General features: G+C 44.6%; 1 protein-coding gene across 1 annotated transcript; it reads left to right on the plus strand.

Moving 5' to 3' along the window:
- Positions 1–10,473: 10,473 nt before the first annotated feature.
- LOC138769754 (phospholipase A2 inhibitor gamma subunit B-like) lies at positions 10,474–27,246 on the plus strand. Its single transcript, XM_069948399.1, has 6 exons — positions 10,474–10,569; positions 18,688–18,804; positions 20,928–21,077; positions 21,174–21,314; positions 21,409–21,583; positions 26,030–27,246. Exons 1-5 carry the CDS (start codon positions 10,518–10,520, stop codon positions 21,579–21,581), a joined length of 633 nt encoding a protein of 210 aa, XP_069804500.1. The 5' UTR covers positions 10,474–10,517; the 3' UTR covers positions 21,582–21,583; positions 26,030–27,246.
- Positions 27,247–27,588: the final 342 nt, after the last annotated feature.

A 27,588-nucleotide genomic window follows, 5' to 3' on the forward strand; every position in this document is an offset into this window, starting at 1 on the left:
TAAGCACATATACTACATGTAATAATAAGGGATAAGCACATATACTACATGTAATAATAAAGGATAAGCACATATACTACATGTAATAATAAGGGATAAGCACATATACTACATGTAATAATAAAGGATAAGCACATATACTACATGTAATAATAAGGGGTAAGCACATATACTACATGTAATAATAAAGGATAAGCACATATACTACATGTAATAATAAAGGATAAGCACATATACTACATGTAATAATACAGGATAAGCACATATACTACATGTAATAATAAGGGATAAGCACATATACTACATGTAATAATAAGGGATAAGCACATATACTACATGTAATAATAAAGGATAAGCAGATATACTACATGTATTAATAAAGGATAAGCACATATACTACATGTAATAATAAAGGAATAAAGGAACACTGGTTCATCTGTAGAACATTTGCATCAGTAACAGCTCATAACACTACCTCCTCCCCCAGTTTTATCAGTCTGGCAGCTATGGTACTATAACTCTCATCCGTACGAAGATTAAGGAGGATGCTGGGAGTAATTATCCTATGAAATTGTGTTTTTTCAAGACTACACATTTCTGGAACTACAACCCTCATCCGTACAAGGGCTAAGGAGGATGTTGGGAATGGTCATTCTATGCAATAACACTGTTTTTAAGTGACTGCACATTTTCTAACGGCCGTAGCCTTGATGAAATTTCATTACATGTACTTATCCTTTATTATTATATGTATTATATGTGCTTATCCTTTATTATTATATGTAGTATATGTGCTTATCCTGTATTATTACATGTATTATATGTGCTTATCCTTTATTATTATATGTAGTATATGTGCTTATCCTTTATTATTACATGTATTATATGTGCTTATCCTGTATTATTACATGTAGTATATGTGCTTATCCTTTATTATTACATGTATTATATGTGCTTATCCTGTATTATTACATGTATTATATGTGCTTATCCTGTATTATTACATGTAGTATATGTGCTTATCCTGTATTATTACATGTAGTATATGTGCTTATCCTGTATTATTACATGTAGTATATGTGCTTATCCTTTATTATTACATGTATTATATGTGCTTATACCTTATTATTACATGTAGTATATGTGCTTATCCTTTATTATTACATGTATTATATGTGCTTATCCTGTATTATTACATGTAGTATATGTGCTTATCCTGTATTATTACATGTAGTATATGTGCTTATTAGAGATGAGCGAGTAGTGAAATATTCAGACCCCAGCACATAAGCTCTGGCGTCCAAGCCATGACACCATACATGTATACCTTGGTTGATGACTGAGACCATATCTCCATTTTGACATCCTCTCTGTATGTAGCCTGATCATATAGGAGGTTTTCTCCCCTGGGGTTTCTATAGTCATCCTCATAAATTATTGGGATATAACATCATGACACCATTAACCTTTATTACATTATCTTTTTTGGTTACACTTCTATCATCTGTGGTTCACAATGTGCCCTCTGTATATGTCCATTAGGGTTTCATATCCATATGTATCTCAGGTCTTGTACTATACCTAAAACACATCTTACTTAGTACTATCCAGGGGTGGATTAACTTTACCTTACACCGTGGGCTGTTCACCAAGCCTGGCCCCCCTCATCCCACTGTAAGTATGGCAGCTGTAGCGTGGTGTTCATAGTACAGGATAAATAATGTCATTATGCCCTGATTTGTACAAATTGCAGTAAAAAAGCAGCTTTTTTTTTTTTTGCAAATCATGGTAGAACTGTAGCCAGGAGACAACACACCACTGAAAGTATAAGTCTCTTTGGGTGGCCATGGGCCCTCCAGGAGCTCCGGGCTCCGGGCTACCGCCCAAAAAGAACCTATTGTGATCCGCTACTGGTACTACCCAGTGTCGGACTGGGCCATCGGAGGACTCCGGACTCCGGTGGGTCCCTCCCCCACTCCCACTGACCATCCGGCAGCTGGGGCCCCCAGACAGCCAGAGTGATGCTGCCTGTCCTCAGTGGGCCCCAGCGTCGGACTCTGCCACAGCTGTCAGACCCTCAACAGCCCTGCTGGTGGAGGAGGATCCCTGGCTCCAGCCCCCACCTCATCCCTTACATTGCATGTCGGAACTGTGTGCGCTCACACTCCTGATGAGCGCATACAGTTCCTCCAGGGCCAGGATGTGATTGGCACAGCATCAGGAACCATTGGCTCCTGGCTGTGCCAATCATTTTTGTGGCCGGAGGCAGCGTTATGCCTCCAGCCACAAGAGGCTCCGCATCAGCGCATGCACGTCATGCACTAATGACGTGCAGACGTCACTCCAGCGCCGCACGGGCCTTACCAAAGAAGAGTGAGAGGCTGATGGACCACTTCAGACTGGCTGACCAGGCGCCACTGCAGTGCAGTGTCAGTGCCACTTTCTGCCTTCTCTTTACTTGGAAGCTTCTGCTCTGCTTACCCCTCCCCCGTAGTTTTGCCGGGACTGTCACGATTCTGAGCAAAATCATGTCCCGGGAAGCTCCGCCCCCGTCATGGGAAGCCCCACCCCCTGTTGGCGTGAGTGAATTCACTCATGCAGAGCAGGGCGAGGAGTCACTGGGGGACTAGAAGAACCATACTGGTGAGTTTAGTATAGTTTTTTTTTTTCAATACAAATGAAGGGGCAGGACAATGATGAAGGGGGTAGTAGTATGGTGAAGAGGGGCAAGAGGATGAGAGGGGTATTGCGATGCCCTGACCCGTGAGGGTCACTTCGCAGTGCAGGTGTTGTGAGCGGGCAGGACCCGGGGCAGCTGCAGGGTATAGGATTGTCACAGTATAGGGCCTGAGGATGGCACAGCTGAGGGACCGGTCTGCAGATACTGAGGTATACTTGCTACTGGGCATGCGATTCTTCACTGTACCTAGTCAGGGCACCAGTAAACGGACACCAATGCCAGGGTTCAGTAACAGCGGTGGTTACACTTTTATTGTAACTGAGGTCTCTTCCGGATGCAACCGGGTATATAGCAGACTTATAAAGACAGAGCTAAGGTGGTGCTGCATAGGCTGAGGTGAAACGTGCCGGATGATGGGAGTAGTAGTGAGAAAGGAATAGAGATGCTGGGTGGATTTAGAGTACTTGCGGTATGAATCTTGACTTGATGAGGAGATGAATAACAGGAACGACACCCAGATGAGAAGATACTCCAGGCACTTGAGCAGACGGACAGCCAGGATCTGTTACAGCAGAGCACCAGCCACTCTTCTGAAGGTGAAGAGAGACACAAACACACAACCTCCTTGCTTGGGAGCAGGGGCCGGAACTAACTAGCAAGGGGAAGTCACATGGTACTCCTGGCCAAAGCTCGACGGCCATTGGAGGAACCATGGTTACAGGGCATGGTCACGTGATCCTCAGCCTTTGCATACCACTGCACAGAGTTAAACGCATGTACAATATACAGGAACCTGAGAATAATAGGGACTATATAGTCACAGTTGCAGTGCAAATAGTTTCCAGAACAGGCATGGCTGTAATAGCAGAAATAAACTGTGAGAAACAGACAGCGTGTTCTGGGACACTGCAGTACTACTATGATGAAGGAAGGGCAGGAGGATGAAGGGGGTAGTAGTATGATGGGGTAGGAGGAGGATGGAGGGGTAGTATAATGATGATGGCGGTGCAGGAGGATGAGAGGGGTAGTAGTATGATGAAGGGGCAGGAGGGTAAAGAGGGTCTCTCTGACCTCCAATTGTGGGGTAAGTTTCCCTGTTCGGCAATGCATCTCTATGTTTGGTTACATGATCTCTGTTGGTGCGAGACGTTCACTCCTAGAATAATAAGGGTACTATACCGCCCTCATACACTCACAGGGCACAATTTATTGGTTGTTTTATTAATTGGACAAATCTATAGTAGGTGGGATTTTTTTTACAGTCCCCTATACTATTCAGGCATTTGGAGATAGTAAAAGGCAATTAGTGTCACCATTAGCTCTATATCCAGATGACTCCTCTGGTGAAGTGATACTAGTTATTAGGGAGGTGGCAGAGCTGTGGTGGCACCCCGTGCCCCAGGCCTCTACCCTGCTCACTCCCCTGGCTCGGTCTCTTCAAAGGATGCCAAAGCCCACATGCAGGGCTTGGTGACACCTCCTCTTCAGACCCTCAGGGTGCCTTTCCTCTCCCCGCTTCTGCTCCCAGGGCACTTGTGTGCCATAGGAGGTGGGGACTGACGCACAAATTTCTTACAAAAGAAATTCAAGTACAAATACAAACTCGAACAGTGTGTACATTTCAAATACAAGTACCAATAACCGTTATGGCCCACAAATTTATCAAACCCACAACAGTATCGGTATCCAGATCCCTTGGCACAAGCATAGTGGTATAGCAAAAACCAATACTCTATTTATAACTTAAAGGGCAATCACCCTAATCATTTTCACAGAAAAAATTTTACACATTGTATACCTTCTCTTATCCCCAACCCTGTCCTCCCCACCCCTACCCCCCAACCCCAGGCGTGCCCTGAGAGAGAGAAAAAAAAATAAAATAAAAATAAAAAAAAATAAATAAAAATAAAAAAAAATATCCTTCCCATCATTTTATTTTTCTTCAAAATAATTAAATAAATAAACAATGTTTATATATCAGGTGTCACTTGCCAATTTTTCCAAAGACGTTGGAACCTCCCCCTCCCTCTAGCTCCCTTTCCAGAATACCAAATCCTTTCATATTGATAAACTTGGTTTATCAGGTTTTCCCATTAAGTAGACGTTGGGGCCCTGGGGCTATCCAGTTCCTTAGAAAAAACTAATCTAGCGTAAAACTAACATTTAATAATCAAACCTCTTATAATATCATCTCTCACATTAGGTGAATCTCCTAATACTGCTATCTCTGGGGAACTTAAACTTCGTCTCCAAGAAATGAAAAATCCCCTCCCAGTATTTGCCTAGAGTGGGGCACCCCCAAAACATATGACCCAGGCCCGCACATTCCTCCTGGCATCTCGGACAAGAGGAGTCATTTCTTCCTCCCATACGAGAAAGCAGTAATGGGGAATAGTACGATGCATGCAAAATCCTAAATTGAACCAACCTGTGACCCTCTGAAAGTGAAACCTTTTGTACATTACTCACTATATTGCTCCAGGTGTCCTCACTCAGAGGGCCTAGCTCCTTTTCCCACCTGGATCGGTAAGCAAATCTGTCACCATGTTCATATTGTGAATTTAGTGTTATGTACCTATAAATAAAAGATAAACTTTTCTTGGTATTGGATCCCATACCTTGCAACATTAATAGTACCTTACTCTTAGTGGGCCAAAAAAATTCCTTAGTTAACGTGCAGCCAGCCGCGTGAGAGAGCTGAACATAAAAAAAACTTGTGTTTCCCATCCAGTGAGAAATCCTTACTAAGATCATCAAAATGACGAATTTCCCCATTCAAAAATAGCTGCGACAAATACAGAAGTTTTTTATTAATCCAAAATGGATTGTTGTGAATTTTCCCAAATTCTGGGAGGTTTACATTCCCCCAGATTAGGGTGCAACTCAAATACCCCTTATCTAGTGCTAATCTTCTAGTCTCCTCCCATACCCTTTTTGCCAACTGACATAATGTCAGGTCAGTTCGAACTGAGCCCAGATTACCTGACTTCAATAATCCAAACAGATCCTCTAATTTAAAGTGTCTAACCCAATATTGAAAAAAGGTATCCTCTCCACCCCGTGTGATGAGTGCTAAGTGACAAGACAAAAAGTACCTCCTAAAGTCGGGCAGAGAATAACCTCCCTCCTCTTTGTGAGTGCTAAACACTGAATATTTCAGGCGAACCCGTTTCCTTCCCCAAATGAGACCACCAAGCAATATTTCTATTTTTTTAATCCACCTATTGCCAATCCAGATGGGAGAAGAGCCAAAATAAAATAAGAGCTGAGGGAGGACAACCATTTTTATTATAGCAATCCGGTCAGCCATGGTCAATGGAAGCTTTTTCCAAATGGCAATTCGATTATTCAATCCATTCATGAAAGGAATCAGATTGGCGGTCATATAGGAGCCTCCTTTAGAGGTAAGCTTGATACCCAAGTACTCAAGGGGGTCTGACATTTTTAAAATACGCAACTCTCCTATAGGGGCGCCAATCTCCTCATCTCTAGGTAAAAGACATGATTTACTCCAATTCACCTCAAATCCTGATAAGGCTCCAAATCCTTCCAGTGAAGTAATTATACCAGGAATAGTGTTAACAGGATCCACTACAAACAATAACAGATCATTCGCATATAAAAGGATTTTACTTTCCGCTCCTTCCATCCCAAAGCCTCTAAATTCAGAGCGCTGCCGGACTCATGCTGCCATAGGTTCAAAATAAATAGCAAATAATGAGAGAGGGGACACCCCTGACGGGTACCTCTGCTCAAAGGAAAAGATTCTGACACGCGACCATTAATAGACAATCTCGCAAGGGGGGAATCATATAGGGTACGAATCCAACCCACCAACCGAGGGCCTAGCCCCATCTTATCTAAAGTCGCCCAGAGAAAATCCCACTCCACCCTGTCAAACGCCTTAGTGGCATCCAGGGAAAGGATGGAGCGGGAACCCGGGATATAGGCTAATACTCTTAAAACATTGTCATGTACAGTACGACCTGGAATAAAACCCCCTTGCTCAGGGCCAATTAAGGTCCGAATCACACCAGTCAATCTCCTGGCTATAATTCTGGCAAATAATTTAACATCTGTGTTAAGTAAAGAAATGGGACCATATGACCCCATTTCAGAAAGATCTTTTCCTTTTTTGCTGATAACAATTATCTGTGCTTCCCTCATGGAGAGTGGACGTTTCCCTCTCTTACAGGATTCATTAAAAACCTCAAGCAGCATGGGAAGGAGAGAGCTAGAAAAATTTCTGTAAATCTGGAAAGGAAGACCATCACTGCCTGGGGAGGAATTACCAGAAATAGATTTTAATGCCTCTTCCAGCAATTCAAAAGAGATGTCACGATCTAACATATCACGAGAGTCTTCCTGGAGAGCTGGAAGATCTAGAGAACTCAAAAAGTCATTAATCTCTCCCTCCCCGGCCGAACTGCCCGATCTCTATATTGAGGTAAAGTAATTCAAAAACTCCTTTTCTATCTCTGCCTTACCCGTTACTAGGTGACCATCCCTCCCCCTTATACTAGTTATATCTTGCCTATTTCTTTGGTCTTTAAGAATATTAGCTAGTATTTTATTCGGTTTGCCTCCTTCAACATACCTCCTCTGACCCTGGAAGAATTGTTTAGGTTGTACCTTTTCCTTAAGGAACTTGGAGTATTTCTTCTGAGCAGACTGCAACCCTAACCAATCATCCTGCTGTAGGGTTTGATCATATTTCTGAGCAGCCACCTCCACCCCCCTCAAGAGTCCTGATTTCTTTTAGGAAAAGGATTTCTTTTTTCAGCAAATTTGCTTGAATAGTACGCCCCTCAAAAAAGCCTTCAGGGCGTCCCACACAACCAAAAGATCTGCAGAGTTTTTATTAATCTTCCAAAAGACCTCAAGTTCATTTTTGATAAACTCATCACAGTTAAAAACAGACAACCAATAAGGATTAACTCTACATGGGAGAGGACCAGAGGTCTCTGTTCCACAACCTATGTCCACCAACAGGGGGGTATGATCAGAAATTGTTCGAGGTTCGATTTTTAATCTTGTTTATCAACTTCAAACCCATATTATTACAGAGAACCAGATTGATTCTCGACACTGCAACGTAAGAGGTACTGTAACAGGTAAACAAATTATTATCCGGATAGAGGCATCGCCACGCGTCAAACCATCCCATTTCAGAACAGAATCTTTGAAGAGGGGATCCACCTGAGCACTGCCCCAAGCTGGAGTACTACCTGTCCCTCGCATTATTCATTACACAATTAAAATCTCCAACAATAAACAGAGCATCATAGGAAGTATCAGGAACTGGACCAATGTTAAGAGCACATCATTCCTAAAAGGGGGAGCAATGTAAATGCATGTTAGAACAATATTATTTCCATCCAATTTACCATGAAGAAATATAAACCGCCTCTTATCATCCACCTTACTGTGGGTAATAGTAAATTTAATCTTATTATGAATAAATACCGAAATGCCAGAGGAATAGGAAGAGCCAAAAGAGTGGAACTCTAATTTTGCCCATTTCCTTTTAATAGAGCCAACAGTTTCACTAGTTATGTGTGTTTCTAGAAGTATGATTATAACAGGTAGGTGTTTATTTATAACCTCAGTAATTACCGCTCTCTTTACTCTATCTGCCATTCCTTGGACATTCCAGCTTAATAACCTAGTATGACCAGCCATTTAGGAAAAGAGGGGGGGGGGACACTTCCTCCCTCTCTCGGGGACCGCCACGCCTCCCCCCAGCCACCCCTCCTCCCTCCGCCCCCCACTGTTGTGAGCAGAAATTCCCACAACCCTCACCTATGCCACGCCTCCCACCTGCCCCAATCCCTGCCCCTGCCTAAGAATACATAAAACATAACGAAATTATAGTTGTAGCTGGTTTAAATTACTTATTTAACATCTGATACAAAGAAAGACACTTACTCACTCCATTCCCTCCCCATCTAGCCAGGACCTAACCTCTTTAGGGTTATCAAAGAAAAACAATGAGTTTTTAGATATTTCTCCAATCTGGGTGAGTTTGAGCTATTATTTGAACGCTTATCGAATATTTATCGAATATTCGCGGCATATTCGTACGAATATTGAATATTCGAATAATTCACTATTCGATCGAATATCTATTTGATCTAACAGTATTCGCTCATCACTAGTAAGGAATGTATGGCTGTATGTCCTGCAGGAAGTGGTGATTCTTTCCAGTCTGACACACTGCTCTGTTTGTTAGAGGCAGTTGGAAAGCTCAAGTTAGTCAGTAGTCCATGTACTTTGTTCTCAAAGCAAATAAGTCTTCAGAAACTGCAGAAATATAGCTCCACTTCAGAGAGACTTCTTCCCAGGAAAGGATTACCCTGTCCAGGGGAGGAAGAGAAAATGAAATGTCAGAACCACCAAGACAAAAACAGTTTTTAGCTCCCTAGGCAGAGGCAATCCAGAAGTCTCATGTGGTCGGCTGTGAGTCATTAGGTCCAATAGCCTGACTTACCAGGCAGCTGGCCAGCAAGGGAGATAATTCAAAGGCCCTTCCAGTCAAAATGTTCTTCTCAGAGGGGAGGAAAGGAGGGGGCAGTTGAGCTGAAGGTAAAAGCAGAGGTGGGTAAGGCAAATAAAAACTTCCACCATAAGCCATATTGCACAAGCAATGACCGTCCTGACCATGCAGCTGGAGTGGGTAGTAATGCAAATGCTACCTTATAGAAGGGTGCAGCAGGGTGTAAAAAGTGCAACCGGATGGAAATAGCAGTGCCACGAGGTGTCAGCGTCCTGGCGTCCTGTCGCCATGTTAGCTGGTCTCTGCCGGGCTCCTTTTTATGGGTCCGCCCAGCTCCGGACACTCCGACCAATCAGAGCAGGCCCATTGTAGCTGCTGACTCCCGGGCCTTTCCAGAGTCTCTGGGGCCCTCCAGGGCTGCTCATCCATCTTGCCTGATCCGGCGGCACCAAGCCTCCTGCATTCACTGGCCAAAGCGGGAGTCTCCCTCTCGTTAAGTCCACCTAATCTGCCCGGTTACCTCGCACCTTCCTCCGCCACTCCGCAGTCACCCCTTCTCCACATCTAATCTACCGGCATCCCCAGGCACCCCTCACCGGGCAGCCGGCATCCCATCAGACAGCAAGCCAACTCATGTCTCGGCAGGAGCAGAGGAGCAGCGAGGTGCGTGCAGCTAGCCTAACATGTTGCTAGCCCCGCCTCTCTCTCCAACCAGTACGCCTTTAATTGGATGATCTCTGCTATAAATTTGTGCACCTGCCTTGGCTTCCTTGTTTGAGCCTCTGCATCCTAACCCTAAGCACTGTAGTTCAAGCTTTGTTGCCTGTGGTTTCTGCCAATGAGTCCTGCCAGTATTTCCTGCTGTGTTCCTGCCTGTCTACATTGTCTCCTACTGTACCTTGCCCACCTCCTCTAAGGGGAGCAACCTGGGGGTCCCCTGCCGCAGAAAGTCCATCCTGCCTTGCCACGAGCTCTGGGGAAGACCAGTGGCCCCTTAGACTCGCTCCCTGGTGCAGCTTACACCATCGCCTGACGGTCCAGTGGATCTACAACTCCAGACATGAGACAGGAGACCATCTTACATTTTATAAGCAGCTACACTCTGCAAGAGCTTCAGTATATCTTCACATCATTCAAATTGATAGAAGAAGCTTTTTTGAAGATACTGTGGATTGCATTTACTATATGACAAAGAAGGATCAAGGAGGAAGTAACGTTAGCTTGTGTTTATTAGTAGGCGGATTCTCATTTCTTGGAAATTCCCAGCCCTACCCATGTCTTGCCCAATAAACACTAGTAAAATAAGAACCTACAAGGTTTCGATCTCATGGAAGCAGAACCATGACGTCCCTGGCCAGGATTCTGAGTCTCTTTTCAGCTCTTATAGCAACAAGTAAGTTATCTGAAAAAAAAAAAAAAATAGCTACAGTATGTACTATATCTACAATTATATTTCTAGAGGGACATATATTGCTGTGGGACAGCACCAGTAAGGGCACCTTCCTAACAACCAGGTGTCATCAGGATATAGAGCTAATGGTGATGGGCTTAAGATTGTCTCATCTTGTACTATCTGCAAATGTGACATCATGGCGGGCATGAATAAGATATCTACCAATCAGTGGCCAACCCATGAATGCTAAGAAGTGGCTTTGGGCTAATAGATCCCTCAGGTTCTTTCCCCTCTGGAGAGTGACACTTGCTTTAGGGCCCACCACCTCTTTAATGTCCTCATCCATGCACAGGAGCCTCCTTAATTTGCATAAATCATGTATAATTTGTTCACTGCCTGCATTATAAATGCGACAAGCTGTACTCAGCGTCCCCATCCCCACAGAGATAATATGATTATTGTTATTTGCAATTATGAAGTTGCCCTAATGACCGAGCAATGCGGCACTCTCGAACTGACAGTGATAAAGGAGATAGGCAGCATGCTGGGAGATGTAGTTTCTCAGCCGGATCCTTCTTCAAAATAGTCCAGCATTCACAAAAACTTTAAATGAAGGAATGGAAGCACCATGGAGAGTGGGATGGGTATTAAAAAAAAACTTGGGGGGGGGGGGGAATGGGGGAGGGTCCGTGATTAAGACCAAAGTACTTTAGAATTTTTTTTTTTTTTTAAAGGGCATGTGCGGAATACCCTTTAACTTATATCCTTTAGTATAAATAAAATCTTTTCTCTTAGTCTCAAACAACAGTTTCATGTCATTCATAAAATCCTCAGTGGGGTCATCAGGTAGATTCCTGTAGGTACTGTCATCCTTATTCTGACATAATGACTTTTTTCCGTAAGTACAATGTTCTTTCCCTTATCAGAAGGTTGTATGATAAGGTCACTGTTTGTAAGTAATTTCTCCAACATTCCTTGTTTCTTAGTAGATAAGTTACAAAAGATTTTCCTTTTATCCCAACCAACTCCTGTGTATAGGTGTAGAGGAAAGACCCCACCACTCTATAGCTGATTTTCTTGTTCATCAGTGAGAGTGACTGTAGAAAGGTTCAAGATTTGAAACTTATTGTCTGGTACCTCCCTATTTAGTGAATCTGCTCTGTTTTTAGCAGGGGAGGCAATGTCAGGCCTAAAAAAAGAGAGAGTTTGAAATGGAAAGAGAAATTAGGGAGTATGGACAACTGAGCCGATATTGGCCAATGAGCCAGGGCTGGTTTTAGTTTTTCTTCTCCCTGAGGAGAAAACTGAAATGGCGCGCCCCACCACCAACACCATACGAGTTGCCACACCTCCCTATCATCCTCCCTTCCCCAAGCCTATTGGAAATCAGAAGTAAGTAAGGTGTGAATGCAGAAAACCTGCAGCTTATAATAATAAGTGCACAGACAATCCAGCTCCACCATAAATCACCCTGGTCAGGCTCTACTTTCCATCCTTGGTGACGGCAAGACAGAAAACGTTTGGAAGTTTCCACCAAAATTCTTTCCTCTTAATTGCTTCTTAAAGACTAAACTTCCCTGACATATACAAGATTTAATGCATTGTGACTACTCCTGGTGATCTTATTCATGGTCATACTACCATTACACCTTGTGCTCCATATAAAGGGGTAGTGATCACCATATCACAATAACAATACCTGCAGAGTGTTTGCAGTCCTGACTTCCCTGCATTCTGTATCTGTCTTCAGCTATCATTGCAGGTCAGAGGGTCAGTGGTGTCAGTAGTGTGTAGTAGGCAGTATAATTTATGGCCACTCCATAAAACATGCCGTCCCTCAGAGACTCTACACATCGGCCCTACATAGAGCGAGAAGATGTCACTTGGACACCAGCCAGGAAATATAACAACACAGAGGAGGATGGTAACCTCCCCGGTAGATATGGTACACTTTGTGTATGGTTGGTGATAAATGGTGGAGTTGTTCTTGTCTGTTTTTTATGTTTCACCCAAAAATGTCTGAGGTCCCCGATGTCTCAACCTTATTTTCCAGGACCGAACGTTTCAGACTTTGAAATGTCATTTTGTCTGATTGGGTTAATAATCCCTTTTTATTTGTTTTTTTTTTTTATTATTTATAAATGCAAATAGAGAGGATAAAAAAAGGAAAGATGGGATGGAATGTACCACATAATAAGCAATAGAACTATAGATATAGGAATATTATAGCGTTCGGTCGGTTCTGTCCAAATTGTTTTTTCATTGTTCTAGTTTCAACTGGAAAATTCCCCAGAAGCGTAGATTATTATACAGGCCTCCATCACATGTCTGAATGTGACAAAAAAGATAAGTGTCTTCTAGAGATGAGCGAACCAGGTTCGGGTTTGAGTCGATCCGAACCCGATCGTTCGGTATTTGATTAGCGGTGGCTGCTGAACTTGGATAAAGCTCTAAGGTTGTCTGGGAAACATGGATACAGCCAATGACTATATCCATGATTTCCACATAACCTTAGGGCTTTATCCAAGTTCAGCAGCCACCACTAATCAAATGCCGAATATTCGGGTTCGGTGTGCTCATCTCTAGTGTCTTGCAAAGTACAAACAGAGCTGAGGTATTTAGAAATATGTCTTCTGAATTTTTGTCTTCCCCGCATACAATTTGTCACATTCACTCTTCATGCCACATATTAGGCCCTTGGAATTATTCAGTTGTCTAATTTCGTAGATTTTTTTTTATCAACTGGACACATTTCTGTGATTTCAGTAGGGATTGCTGGAAAAATTGCTTCTAGCCCTCAGATACCATCCCCCTGGTTTGCCCATTGGGAGAGGTTTTAGATGTTAGGCTTAAGAAAGATTTGACAAGGTTTGACTTTTGTAAATTGTTAAAGCGAAGAAATGAAAAGTTTTCTCCTGTATTTTAAGTTTAGTTTTGGTTTAGGATATCGACAAAGTCCTCAAAAATCTAAATGTCGTCAATGTTCCGCCCCAAAAATAAACTATCACTAGTAAATTATTAGGGTAGTAGGAGAACGTCCACATTTGTAAAGATGATTTCCATTTCTTCACTAGGCACATGACATTTAGACTTTTTTTTTGAGATGGTGATATCCGACATCCCAGTGGGACAATATCTGAGGGTGAGATGCAATTGTTCCAGCGAGTCCAAAGATACCAAAGCTATACTTACTTGCATCCAGGTCCATTCTCCTGAAGGCTGAAAATGTTTAGTCTTGTGCTGGTTGAAAAAGAAGAGAGAATAAATACAGGAAGTATCGTCCATCTGCTCCAAGACAATAAAGTCATGTAACAAATGATTGCACTGAGCCAAGACACTGTGTTCTGGCCAGGAGCCTGGACCTGTGTACAGTAAGGGCCCTATTCCATGGGACGATTATCGTTCGCATAATCGTTAACGGTCCAAATAACCGCTATTGCGAAAGACCTGAAATCGTTCACCCATTTACATGGAACGACAGTCGTTACTTAGGATCGTTCTGGCGGTTGTCTTGTCGTCGCTATTGTGGTCATCACTCTTGCGAACTACTGAACAACGTCTTATTCAATGCGAACCATTTGCGAACGAGCAATTAAAAAATAGTTCCAAGTCTTATTTCTCGTTTAGTCGTTAATTGTTAACTGCTATTAAACCGAACGATTATTGCTTAGATTCGAACAACTTAACAATAATCTGGACGATAATCATCCCATGGAATAGGGCCCTAAGTATAGTTATCATATAGCTGCCTTTATCAGATTGGACCTGGATACACTAAGTATAGCTGTTTTACAGCTGCCTTCAGGAGACTGGACCTGGATACAGTAAGTATAGCTGTTACATAGCTGCCTTCAGGAGAATGGACCTGGATACAGTAAGTATAGCTGTTATATAGCAGCCTTCAGGAGACTGGACCTGGATATAGTAAGTATAGCTGGTACATAGCAGCCTTTAGAAGACTTGACCTAGATACAGTAAGTATAACTGTTATATAGCTGCCTTCAGGAGACTGGACCTGGATACAGTAAGTATAGCTGTTATATAGCTGCCTTCAGGAGACTGGAACTGCATACAGTAAGTAGAGCTATTATATGGCAACCTTCAGGAGACTGGACCTGGATACAGTAAGAATAGCTGTTATATTGCTGCCTTTATGAGACTGGAACTGGATACAGTAAGTATAGTTGTTATACAGCTGCCTTCAGGAGACTGGACCTGGATACAGTAAGTATAGCTGTTATATTGCTGCCTTCAGGAGACTGGACCTGGATACAGTAAGTATAGCTGTTATATAGCTGCCTTACTGAGACTGGACCTGGATACAGTAAGTATAGCTGTTATATAGCTGCCTTCAGGAGACTGGACCTGGATACAGTAAGTATAGTTGTTATACAGCTGCCTTCAGGAAATTGGACCTGGATACAATACGTATAGCTATTATATAGCTGCCTTCAGGAGACTGGACCTGAATACAGTAAGTATAGCTGTTATATAGCTGCTTTCAGGAGACTGGACCTGGATAGAGTAAGTATAGCTGTTATATAGCTGCCTTCAGGAAATTGGACCACGATACAATACGTATAGCTATTATATAGCTGCCTTCAGGAGACTGGACCTGGATACAGTAAGTAAAGCTGGTATATAGCTGCTTTCAGGAGACTGGACCTGGATAGAGTAAGTATAGCTGTTATATAGCTGCCTTCAGGAGACTGGACCTGGATACAGTACGTATAGCTGTTATATAGCTGCCTTCAGGAGACTGGACCTGGATACAGTAAGTATAGCTGTTATATAGCTGCCTTCAGCAGACCGGATCTGGATACAGTAAATATAGCTGGTATATAGCAGCCCTTAGGAGACTGGACCTGGATACAGTAAGTATAGCTGTTATATTGCTGCCTTCAGGAGACTGGACCTGGATACAGTAAGTATAGTTGTTATACAGCTGCCTTCAGGAAATTGGACCTGGATACAATACGTATAGCTATTATATAGCTGCCTTCAGGAGACTGGACCTGAATACAGTAAGTATAGCTGTTATATAGCTGCTTTCAGGAGACTGGACCTGGATACAGTAAGTATAGCTGTTATATAGCAGCCTTCAGGAGACTGGACCTGGATACAGTAATTATATAGCTGTTATATAGCTGCTTTCAGGAGACTGGACCTGGATAGAGTAAGTATAGCTGTTATATAAACAATGGAAAGCAAAAAAATGAAGGTCAGCTCACCTTGTTGTTATGTAGTTCGATTTTCAATACATTGAGGGAGGGTGCACGGTTCCAGGCGGTGGCTAGCCGTCAATGGATGAATGGAATGGAAAGAAGGTGCGGATCCAGCACTCCAAAGTGAGTTAAAAATCTTGTATTTTATTCAATCATGTTAAAATACAGCAGAGCTATGTGTGCTGTGTGGCCCAGTAGATTACATTAAATCTACTGGGCCACACAGCACACATAGCTCTGCTGTATTTTAACATGATTGAATAAAATACAAGATTTTTAACTCACTTTGGAGTGCTGGATCCGCACCTTCTTTCCATTCCATAGCTGTTATACAGCTGCCTTCAGGAAATTGGACCTGGATACAATACGTATAGCTATTATATAGCTGCCTTCAGGAGACTGGACCTGGATACAGTAAGTAAAGCTGGTATATAGCTGCTTTCAGGAGACTGGACCTGGATAGAGTAAGTATAGCTGTTATATAGCTGCCTTCAGGACACTGGACCTGGATACAGTAAGTATAGCTGTTATATAGCTGCCTTCAGGAGACTGGACCTGGATACAGTAAGTATAGTTGTTATACAGCTGCCTTCAGGAAATTGGACCTGGATACAATAAGTATAGCTGTTATATAGCTGCCTTCAGGAGACTGGACCTGGATACAGTAAGTATAGCTATTATATAGCTGCCTTCAGGAGACTGGACCTGGATAGAGTAAGTATAGCTATTATATAGCTGCCTTCAGGAGACTGGACCTGGATAGAGTAAGTATAGCTGTTATATAGCTGCCTTCAGAAGACTGGACCTGGATAGAGTAAGTATAGCTGTTATATAGCTGCCTTCAGGAGACTGGACCTGGATACAGTAAGTATAGCTATTATATAGCTGCCTCCAAGAGACTGGAGGAGGAAATGAAATGAAAAAAAAAAAAGAAAGACCAGGATTGCTTTTTTTTTTATATACCAGAAAAAAATGAATAAAAAGCATTTAAAATTTTTCTTTTACACCAATATGACACTGATAAAAACTAGAGATCATGGTGCAAAAAATGGAACCCCAACCAGCCCTATAGGAAGAAAAATGAAAGCGCTATGGCTCTTTGAAGGCGAGGAGGAACATTGCACCAAATCTGGGCACCAATGACCTAGTTCATGAAGAGGTTAAAAAATATGTATTTGCTGGGGGGGGAAAATAAATAAATAATAATAATAATTGTCACTACTGGAACTGTGTGCTTGTCTATTACACAGTCCAAACACAAGCGGCACAGGAATATCAATTTAGTTACACCGCACCCCTTGCCAAACCGGGACAGGTCTGTATATAATCCAACAAATAGTACAAGATTTTATTAGATTTCTTCACAAATAAACATTTTTAGTGGACAACCACACTATATCTTCACATTGACAATTGTTGCATATTAACCCCTTAAAGGGAATCTGTCAGCACCTGTTCTGGGTTCTGAGGTGCTGACAGTGTGATGAAGGTGTGTGTCTCGGTGTGTTACCTTTCTTTTTTAGATCGGTGCTGTACTTTGTCCTCAATCTGTGCCGTAACTTTCTGCACAGCTGTCAAAGAGGGGTAGTGGTGATGTGTTTGTGCCGCACTTCGGCCCGCCTCACCACTACCTCCTTCCAGCTCCTCTTAAATATTCATTGCGCCCATCCTCCGGCCTCCAGGCGACGTCATCTTTAGCTGCCTGGTTCTGTGCATTGTCCACGCTCCCGTGGCCTGATTTGTGCATGTGCCGTAGTGTGTCGGAGCGGCACTGAGTTAAGCCATTGAGGGCATAGGCTTTATCCCTCAGTGCTCCTGCGCTGCTCCGACACACTACGGCACATGCGCGAATTAGGCAGCGCCAAGGTCTAGTAACGCAGTCACGAGAGGGAACCGCAGGGGGTAGAGACAACGGGCTGGAACAACAGAGAGCTGGGCCACACGCTAATGGGAAGCATACAGAGGCTCCAACAAGGTCAGGGCAGGACAGGTGGGGATATTTATATTGTCAGTGTGTTTGGTGCAACTACCAATTAAGGGTGACCTGTCCCTTTAAATCTGTGACAGCCAGCGTGCACGCCCTAGGAGGCAGGGACAGCGGGGAGCAGGAACGAGGGACAGTGAGACATGGGTTCCAGCAGCTGCAGCAGTTTGAGGAAAGGGAAAGCGGGTGCGGCGGTGGCTCGGACCACGGGTCGCCGGCGCAGCCCTGATACCTTATAAGCAATTGATTGATATTGTGCTGTTCTGTAGTCTATTATCTACACGTACAAGTCCTTCTCTACTGGTGACTGCCCCAGTATATCTCCCACCTAAGACATGTGATGCTGCAGATTATTACTTTCCTAGGACATATGATGCTGCTACAGGTTATTACTCTCCCAAGGACATATGATGCTGCAAGTTATTACTCCCCCTAGGACATATGATGCTGCAGGTTATTACTCGCCCAAGGACATATGATGCTGCAGGTTATTACTCCCCCTAGGACATATGATGCTGCAGGTTATTACTCGCCCAAGGACATATGATGCTGCAGGTTATTACTCGCCCAAGGACATATGATGCTGCAGGTTATTACTCGCCCAAGGACATATAATGCTGCAGGTTATTACTCGCCCAAGGACATATAATGCTGCAGGTTATTACTCGCCCAAGGACATATGATGCTGCAGGTTATTACTCCCCCTAGGACATATGATGCTGCAGGTTATTACTCGCCCTAGGACATATGATGCTGCAGGTTATTACTCCCCCCCCTAGGACATATGGTTATGCAGGTTTTAATTCTAATAATAATAATAATAATAATGATAATAATAATAATAATAATCTGCTGATCTCAGTAACGTTACAGGATGACTGATCTCTGTGCTCTGTGATGTCTCTCTAGGTGGCGCTCTCTCATGCACGGAGTGTGCGTCTAAAACATCCTTGACGTGCTCGGGCCCCAGTGTGACTTGTCCTTCAGGTTATCGCTGCGGATCGACATACTTAGTAACCACTGCTGGTGAGTCATATCATGAAGTGCAATGTAATATTATCAGTTCTATAACTTTTTGATGGATTTTGTTGTCAGTATTTGTGCCCATTCTCATTTACATTCAAGGACTAAAAAAAAAAAAAGAAGAAAAGTAAATAGTAACCTAACAGGCGTCATAGAGAAGAGTTGCTACAATTTTATCTGATTCAGACAATCCTCTGTGAGTTCAGGCTGATACATGTTACAGAATTCAAGCCCCATTGATTTCTATAGGATTCCTCTAGCGGAATCCGCCCATATAGTTGTTCAGGTGGAAAGCGGATCTTCAGTGGAATTTTGAGTGCGGAAATTCCACTGTGTGAACAAATAAGCGGAAAGACCATTCAAGTCAATGTACATTCACAATGTTCACTCTTTACGGGCGGAATTACGGGCGAATTCCGCGTACATTTTGATGCAGAATCCGTCTGAAAATCCGCGAGAATTCCTCAGTGTTAACCCAGCCAAAAAAATGATTGTCAGGATCATTAATTTAATGACATCTGTGCAGAAAACATCCATTATTCTATACCCTATGTGTACTGGGTAGCCGTCACTGTAGTTTAATGTTTCTAAATGTAAAATAATGTCCTCCTCTCCTCTCTGTCCCTGTATAGCTCTGTTAGTCTCTCCCTACTCTCAACTACCAGCTGCCATCCTGTTCTCTCCTCCACACACAGCCGACTGGCCACCTCTGGAAACAAACCGCCTTATATGAAGGGGGAGGTGTAGACATGACAGAGGGGCTGGCAGCTGATTGGACGGGCACTAGGGATTAAAGTTAATCCCTTTCTTCTGCCCAGTGATGCTTGAGACCGCATGTGCAGCCGCCATTTTGTTTCTTTGCAAATTTCCTTCTCATAACAAAGCGAATTGAAGGCCCGATTCTCAGCTAATCTTGCGTTGACGGATTGGAGGACACAGCAGGGGCATTATTACTATATGGAGGACACAGCAGGGGGCATTATTACTATATGGGGAACAGAAGGGGGCACTATTACTATATGGAGGGCACAGCAGGGGGCACTATTACTATATGGAGGGGAACAACAGGGGGCATTATTACTAAATGTAGGGGCACAGCAGGGGTCATTATTACTATATGGAGGGCACAGCAGGAGGTAATATTACTATATAGAGGACGCAGCAGGGGGTAATATTACTATATGGAGGTCACAGCAGGGGACATTATTACTATATGGAGGCACAGCAGGGGACATTATTGCTATATGGAGGCACAACAGGGGACATTATTGCTATATGGAGGCACAACAGGGGACATTATTACTACATGGAGGCACAGCAGGGGCATTATTACTATATGGAGGGCACAGTAGGGGGCACTATTACTATATGGAGGGCACAGCATGGGGCACTATTACTATATGAGGGCACAGTATGGGGCACTATTACTAAAAGTGGGGGCACAGCAGGGGGCATTATTACTATATAAGGGCACAGCAGGGGCATTATTACTATATGGAGGGCACAGTAGGGGGCACTATTACTATATGAAGGGCACAGCATGGGGCACTATTACTATATAAGGGCACAGTATGGGGCACTATTACTAAATGTGGGGGCACAGCAGGAGGCATTATTACTATAGAGGGACAAAGTAGGGGATCCAACATACGAGGGGCAACCCACTTATTTATTTTACTACACATGACACCAGTAGAATTGTCTGGGAGCCTATAGGTAGGAAAAAGGAAAGTTGCTGATAAATAGCAAAGCCTAAGATGTTTGTCTGGCAGGTTCTGAAGAGATCAATTGTAGCTGGAAGAAATCGTCACAATGGTCTGGACCTGACAGAGAAGGAACAGGAAAGTGATCCCTTAGATTAAAGAAGACGTCACCTGAATAACTTTTTTTGTGTGTTTTGTAGAACTTTATTCTCTACCAAGGTGAAAAAGGTTACACTGTTCTGGGGCACAGAGGAGGACTCTATTACTATTTGGGGTACAGAGGGGTACACTATGATACTATGATAGGATTCACAGAGACTATCAAATGGGGGAAGTGGTTTGAAAAAACAGTGACCATTAAATGATTTTTTTTTTTTTTTACATTTTAGTCAAAATAAAATGCTTGTTTTTTGTGTTACTTAGCAGGTGGAGTAAGGGAGACAGGTGTGATCAGGAGATGCACCGCCCCATCTTACTGTGACTTCAATGGCATCCTGAGCGCTGAGTATGCACGAATCAGGGTGGCCAGTTCATGCTGTAAGACTGATGACTGTACTCCTCTGATTCCTCCATGTAAGTCATCCATATACCTGAAGTTCTGTACATTGTAGATTCATACATGTATGGTGCACACCTGTTATACTCCTCTTTTATTTCTCTTGGTTTTAGTACCAAAACTGAGCTCTATCCCCAATGGACTGATCTGTGAATCCAATATTTCTCTCAGCTCTACCCTGGATGTCCCTCTCGGTAATATACAATGCAAAGGAGAGGAGAATAGGTGTATTCGCTCTACATTAAAATTAACAGGTACGAAAAAGTTAAAAGACTGTAAGATTCTCCAGATAAAGTTTTAAAATTTTCCAATACACATAAATAACACTTCTTATATGTATATTTGCAGGAATAGTCGCATTTTCAATGACCTTTCAAGGGTGCGCAACAAAATCCCTCTGTGATTTTAACCTGTTCATGAATCCTAATGGTTTAACTCTTGACGTGAAGACCATCTGCACCAGTATCGGAATACAGCAGCATCAATCCTCATCTGTCCACGATAGTCACCAAGAATTCTAAGCGTTAGTAATACAAAAGGGGTATACTCTCACTCCATGCTCCGCAAACCCTCATAGGCAATCCATATTACATCCTCCAGGTTGTCACATGTAGACACATATAGCATAAATAACACCAGTGTGACATGACAATAGATTTATTTATCTCATTGTTCTTCAAGACCTGCATGTTAGAGACACCTGAGCAAGTCAACTGAGAAGAAATTGTATCAGATTCTTCTGATTCAGATTTTCTTTTCTTATTTGCTTCAGGCAAATAACTACAGGAGCAGGGACACAACACTGTATGCCTCCCTGCTCAGTGAACAGCGGCTGCACCCAGTTGATACCTTGGGGCACTATGAATACTATAAGAAGTTTGTCCATGTAGTGGATTATGCACAACCTCGGATCTCAAAGAGGAGTTGTGGCTCAGTATTTGTGCTGCACTCTGGCACACCTCACCACTCCTTCCTCTTCTTCATGAATAAACAATGCTGCCTGGCCTCCAGCTCGCTCAGCTGTCAGCCAGTGTCTCTGATTGCAGATCAGTCCTCTGTAGGCAGGTTATGAGATATAGTTGAATCTTCTAGCCCAAATGTGTTGGAGCTGTGGTCTAGGGGTAAATCACCTGTCTAAAGACTTGCAACAGATTTTTCCTGGATCCGATCACCTGATAGAAATGAAATGTAGTTATTTTTGTTTTTATATTTTTATTATTATTGTAGCATTTTTAAAAGTGCAAAGAATTCTCATCAGGTCCATTTTAGTTTTATTTATTTATTCATTCTCATCATTGTATAAAAAATTTAATTTTAAAACTAATTTGGACCTAATTGGGAATTCTTTGCATTTGAAAATTGATGAAATGATACAATAATGAAAAAAAAATATATATATATGTCACGGCCGCGGCGGCGTCCCGCGTTCCGGGCCGCCGCCGCGACCGCTTCCTGCCCCATGCAGCAGCCGGTGTCCATAGTCGGGGACCCGGCGCTGCTATCACCTCGGCCCCGGGGGGCGCCTCACCTCTCCACGCTCCTGTCTCCCGCTGTGCCGGCCGGCGCGCGCGTCCCCGCCTCCTAGGGCGCGCGCGCGCCGGCTGTCTCAGATTTAAAGGGGCAGTGCGCTCCTAATTGGTAGTTGCACCTAATCACTCCCCTATAAATCCCAGCATGCCCTGTCCCCTGTGTTGGAGCCTCTACATGCTTCCCATAGCGTTTGGCCCAGCTCCCTGTTGTTCCTGTGTCCTGTCCGTTACCTGGTCCCAAGTCCCTGTTCCTGAGTCCTGTCCGTTACCTGGTCCCAAGTCCCTGTTCCTGGTTCCTGTTTCCCTGTCACTCCACCTGTTCCCGTGTCCAGCCTGTCACGTGCGCTCTCACCTGCAGACCATTGCCTGTGCCATCTCCTGCCACGCCTCGCCTGCCGACACCAGCAACCAAGCCAGGGGTAGCGACCTGGGGGTCGCCTGCCGCAGCAAGTCCATCCCGCCTTGCGGCGGGCTCTGGTGAAAACCAGCGGCCCCTTAGACTCCGCTCCCTGGTGAGGTTTGTGCCATCGCTGGTGCCGGTCCAGTGGATCCACTACTCCAGGCGTTACAGTAGGCTCCAACCATGGATCCCGGCGAGGTGCCTGATCTCCGTGATGTCGCCAGAGTGGTCACTCAGCAGGCGCAACAAATCCAGAAGCAGTCACAGCAGATCCAGCAACTCACTGCCGCCTTACAGCAGCAGACTACTGCCCAGCGCACACCACCTCCTGACGCTTCTTCTTCACTCCGACTGGCCCTCCCAAGCAAGTACTCTGGGGACTCTAAGTTGTGCAGAGGATTCTTGACTCAGTGCACCATGCACATTGAACTTTTGAGTAGTCAGTTTTCCACCGAGCGCTCTAAAGTGGCTTTCATCATCAGCCTATTAGAAGGTAGAGCCCTGGCCTGGGCCACGCCACTGTGGGACCGTGATGATCCAGTTGCTGCCAATCTCCGGGCCTTCCTATTCGAGTTTCGCTCCGTCTTTGAGGAACCTGCCCGTGCTTCTTCAGCCGAGACTGCTCTCCTCAACCTCTCTCAAGGCAGCTCCTCTGTTGGTGACTACGCCATCCAGTTCCGCACCCTGGCAGCCGAATTGGACTGGAACGAGGCCGCCCTATTGGCCACCTTCAAGAAGGGCCTGTCTAGTCGTGTGAGAGACGTGCTCGCTGCCCGAGACCTGCCTACCTCCCTGAACGAACTCATTCTACTGGCCACCCGAGTTGATACTCGTTTTTCGGAGAGGGAGGAGGAGGTTCGGCATGAACATTTACTAACCCGTTCCCGTCGCCATCCCCAGCTGGCGCCGGTTTTCCAGAATCCTGACCTTTCGATGTCCCAACCCTCTCCTGAGATTCCTATGCAGGTGGAACGGGCTCACCTGACGCCTGATGAAAGAATCCGGCGCCTGGAGCAGAATCTCTGTCTCTATTGCGGTGGTTCCGATCACTTCCGGCTGGGATGTCCCCTACGTCCCCAAACATCCGGAAAATGCTCGCACCTAGGTCCGGTGGGACAGGTGTCCCTAGGTGTGAATGCCACCATTCCAAGTCTGTCTATGCCAGTTTCCATCCGGACTCTCTCAGGACGAAATCATCAGACTACTGCCTTCCTCGATTCTGGGTCAGCAGGCAGTTTTATTGCGGCAACATTGGTCCAAAGATGGCGGCTACCCGTGACCCGACTAGCCAGGCCTCTGTCTATCTCCTCGGTCACAGGCGAAATTCTTACCGACCGTGTGTACTACCAGACCGCACCTTTAGTCCTCCAGGTGGGTCCTTTACATCAAGAAGAGATATCCTTCTACGTCCTGCCCCATTCTTCCCCCGCGGTCCTCCTGGGACTCCCGTGGCTGCAAGAACATGCCCCTCAACTGGACTGGAGAACCGGGGAGATTCTCAGTTGGGGTCAGGACTGTTCCAACCAGTGTCTCAGGTCACCTCAGACCAAGTGTACTATGTCGTTTCCTGTCCCAGCCAAGCCTCTACCCGACCTACCGGCAGAAGACCAAGACTCGGCGGATGCCTTCTCTGCCGAGGTGTACCCTCTCTCCGTACCCAAGACTAAGGTCGTGTCCTCTCACCACCGGGAGAACTTACAGAAGGTCCTCGTCCACAGACCCACAGTCCCTTGCCATGTTTTACCGCCTGATCGCCTAGCACCAGTCGTCACCTCCTCGCCTCAGAGAGTACCCCCCGGAGAGACTCATGTTCACCCTGCGCTTCGAAGAGGTATTTTGAAGTGGGGTCATTCCTCGTTGGAGGCCGGGCACCCTGGAGTCCGTAAGACCGGCCAACGGATCTCTCGCCACTACTGGTGGCCTAGTCTGTTTCAAGATGTCAAAGACTTTGTGGCTTCCTGTGCCATCTGCAGGCAAGAAAGAGGGGGAGGCCAAAGGGGGGGGGTACTGTCACGGCCGCGGCGGCGTCCCGCGTTCCGGGCCGCCGCCGCGACCGCTTCCTGCCCCATGCAGCAGCCGGTGTCCATAGTCGGGGACCCGGCGTTGCTATCACCTCGGCCCCGGGGGGCGCCTCACCTCTCCACGCTCCTGTCTCCCGCTGTGCCGGCCGGCGCGCGCGTCCCCGCCTCCTAGGGCGCGCGCGCGCCGGCTGTCTCAGATTTAAAGGGGCAGTGCGCTCCTAATTGGTAGTTGCACCTAATCACTCCCCTATAAATCCCAGCATGCCCTGTCCCCTGTGTTGGAGCCTCTACATGCTTCCCATAGCGTTTGGCCCAGCTCCCTGTTGTTCCTGTGTCCTGTCCGTTACCTGGTCCCAAGTCCCTGTTCCTGAGTCCTGTCCGTTACCTGGTCCCAAGTCCCTGTTCCTGGTTCCTGTTTCCCTGTCACTCCACCTGTTCCCGTGTCCAGCCTGTCACGTGCGCTCTCACCTGCAGACCATTGCCTGTGCCATCTCCTGCCACGCCTCGCCTGCCGACACCAGCAACCAAGCCAGGGGTAGCGACCTGGGGGTCGCCTGCCGCAGCAAGTCCATCCCGCCTTGCGGCGGGCTCTGGTGAAAACCAGCGGCCCCTTAGACTCCGCTCCCTGGTGAGGTTTGTGCCATCGCTGGTGCCGGTCCAGTGGATCCACTACTCCAGGCGTTACAATATATATATATATCTATATTTCATTTCCATCAGGGGAATCAAACCAAGGAGAAAAAAAACAGTTATTCGTCTCCAATATATTGGGCTACGGGATTCAACTATATCTGAGATTCAAACTTTTCCTTACTTAATGAACTTGCAGAAATAAAACGGGAAATCTCAAATCTTGGGCTCTAAAGAGAACAGATCCAGTGTACCCAAGGCTTCTTGACTAGCACTCTTTTAAACTCCGAGCCTATACAGTACAAAAAAAGCTTCAAATCTTTATAACTTAACTTTTAAGAACTAGGAAAGCAGAAACTGCAGATTAAACCTACTTATCTACTTAGGAGGCCGACCATCTCCCGTGAAGATCTACCTTCTGCAAAGTCTATATTTAGTTCTCATCTGGAAGATCAACAATACTCATCCATCATCATCAAACGCATCTAAGGGGTCCTAAGTCGAATGACTCAACGCCTGATGTGGTCCAGGGACGGCTGAGCTAAGTTGACACTGCTGCTCTACTCTATACTGGCCAAAATAAGACTTCTGAGATTTTCCGTTGGCAACATGTCATGGTCTGCATTCTATCAGAAGTATCTGATATCTGAATATGGCAACCTCTGGGCATCCTGGCTACAGATTCTCCCTCTAGGCAGCTGCTTGATGAAGGCGATGACCTCGTGACACTTCCTACCTGGATCCCTTGGATACCAAGAAAAAAAAAAAATAGAGCCAAGAAGACTATAAGAAGACTAAACTCTCTGCCTCTTATCTCTGTGGAGTTTTAACCCCCAATTCCTAATTTCTTGACTGATATTTGTCACTTTTATTATTAAAGGGGTACTCCGGCAAAAATCTTTTTCTTTCATATCAACTGGCTTTGGAAAGTTTTATAGATTTGTAATTTACTGCTATGTCAGGAACTGTCCAGAACAGGAGAGATTTTCTATGAGAATTCACTATTGCTCTGAAGAGTTCCTGACATGGACAGAGGTGGCAGCAGAGAGTACTGTGTCAGACTGGTGCGAATACACCACTTCCTGCAGGACATACAGCAGCTGATAAGTAGAGATGATTGAACATTGGGAATTTTCAGGTTCTATGGAATTCAAACCTTCGACTTACGCTGCCTTCCCGTTCTGTGGGGAAGGTGGAGACAGCCTTAGTACCGGCTGGAAAACAGCGATACAGCCTATTAACTAGGCTGTATCCCTGTTCCGGGCTGTATCCACCTTTCCCATGGAACGGGAAGGCAGCGGGAGTCAAAGGACGAAGGTTCGAGTTCGATAGAACCTGAAAATTTCCGATGTTCGATCAGCTCTACTGATAAGTACTGGAAGACTGGAGATTTTTTAAAATAGAAGTAATTACAAATGTATATAACTTTCTGATTGATTTGAAAGAAAAATATTTTTGCCGAAGTACCCCTTTAATGAAAAATTTATTTTCCTGATTTTTGGGACTCTATACACATTGAATCATATGTCTTCAATATTCAATTTCTGTCAGCCAGGTTTTATATGCTCCGTGGTTAATCAGTGTAGCACTAAAATTTAAGGAAGTAGCTAAATTGGTCACACCTGTTTTGTATTAATGTACACCTTTACATATGCAAACTTTAAATTTTTTTATGCACACTACATTTACTCCACCCGCACCCCCTACTAAGTAAGTATAATAAAAACATCACCCCCCCCCCCCCCACACTCAATTCCCTTCGTCTCCTGGATAGGCAGAATTCTTACGTTCTAACAAAAATTCGATACATTATACAAATGTATCGTACATGGTACGTTTTGTGAATCAGTCCGAGGAGTAGATTCTGTGCAATCTCTGGTCTTAGTCTGTAATGAAATGTCAAAGAGGTGTAGTGGTTTGGTGTATGTGCTGCACTTTAGCACACTTT

The sequence above is a fragment of the Dendropsophus ebraccatus genome, chromosome 12 (genome assembly GCF_027789765.1).
Source record: "Dendropsophus ebraccatus isolate aDenEbr1 chromosome 12, aDenEbr1.pat, whole genome shotgun sequence".
NCBI lineage: Eukaryota > Metazoa > Chordata > Amphibia > Anura > Hylidae > Dendropsophus > Dendropsophus ebraccatus.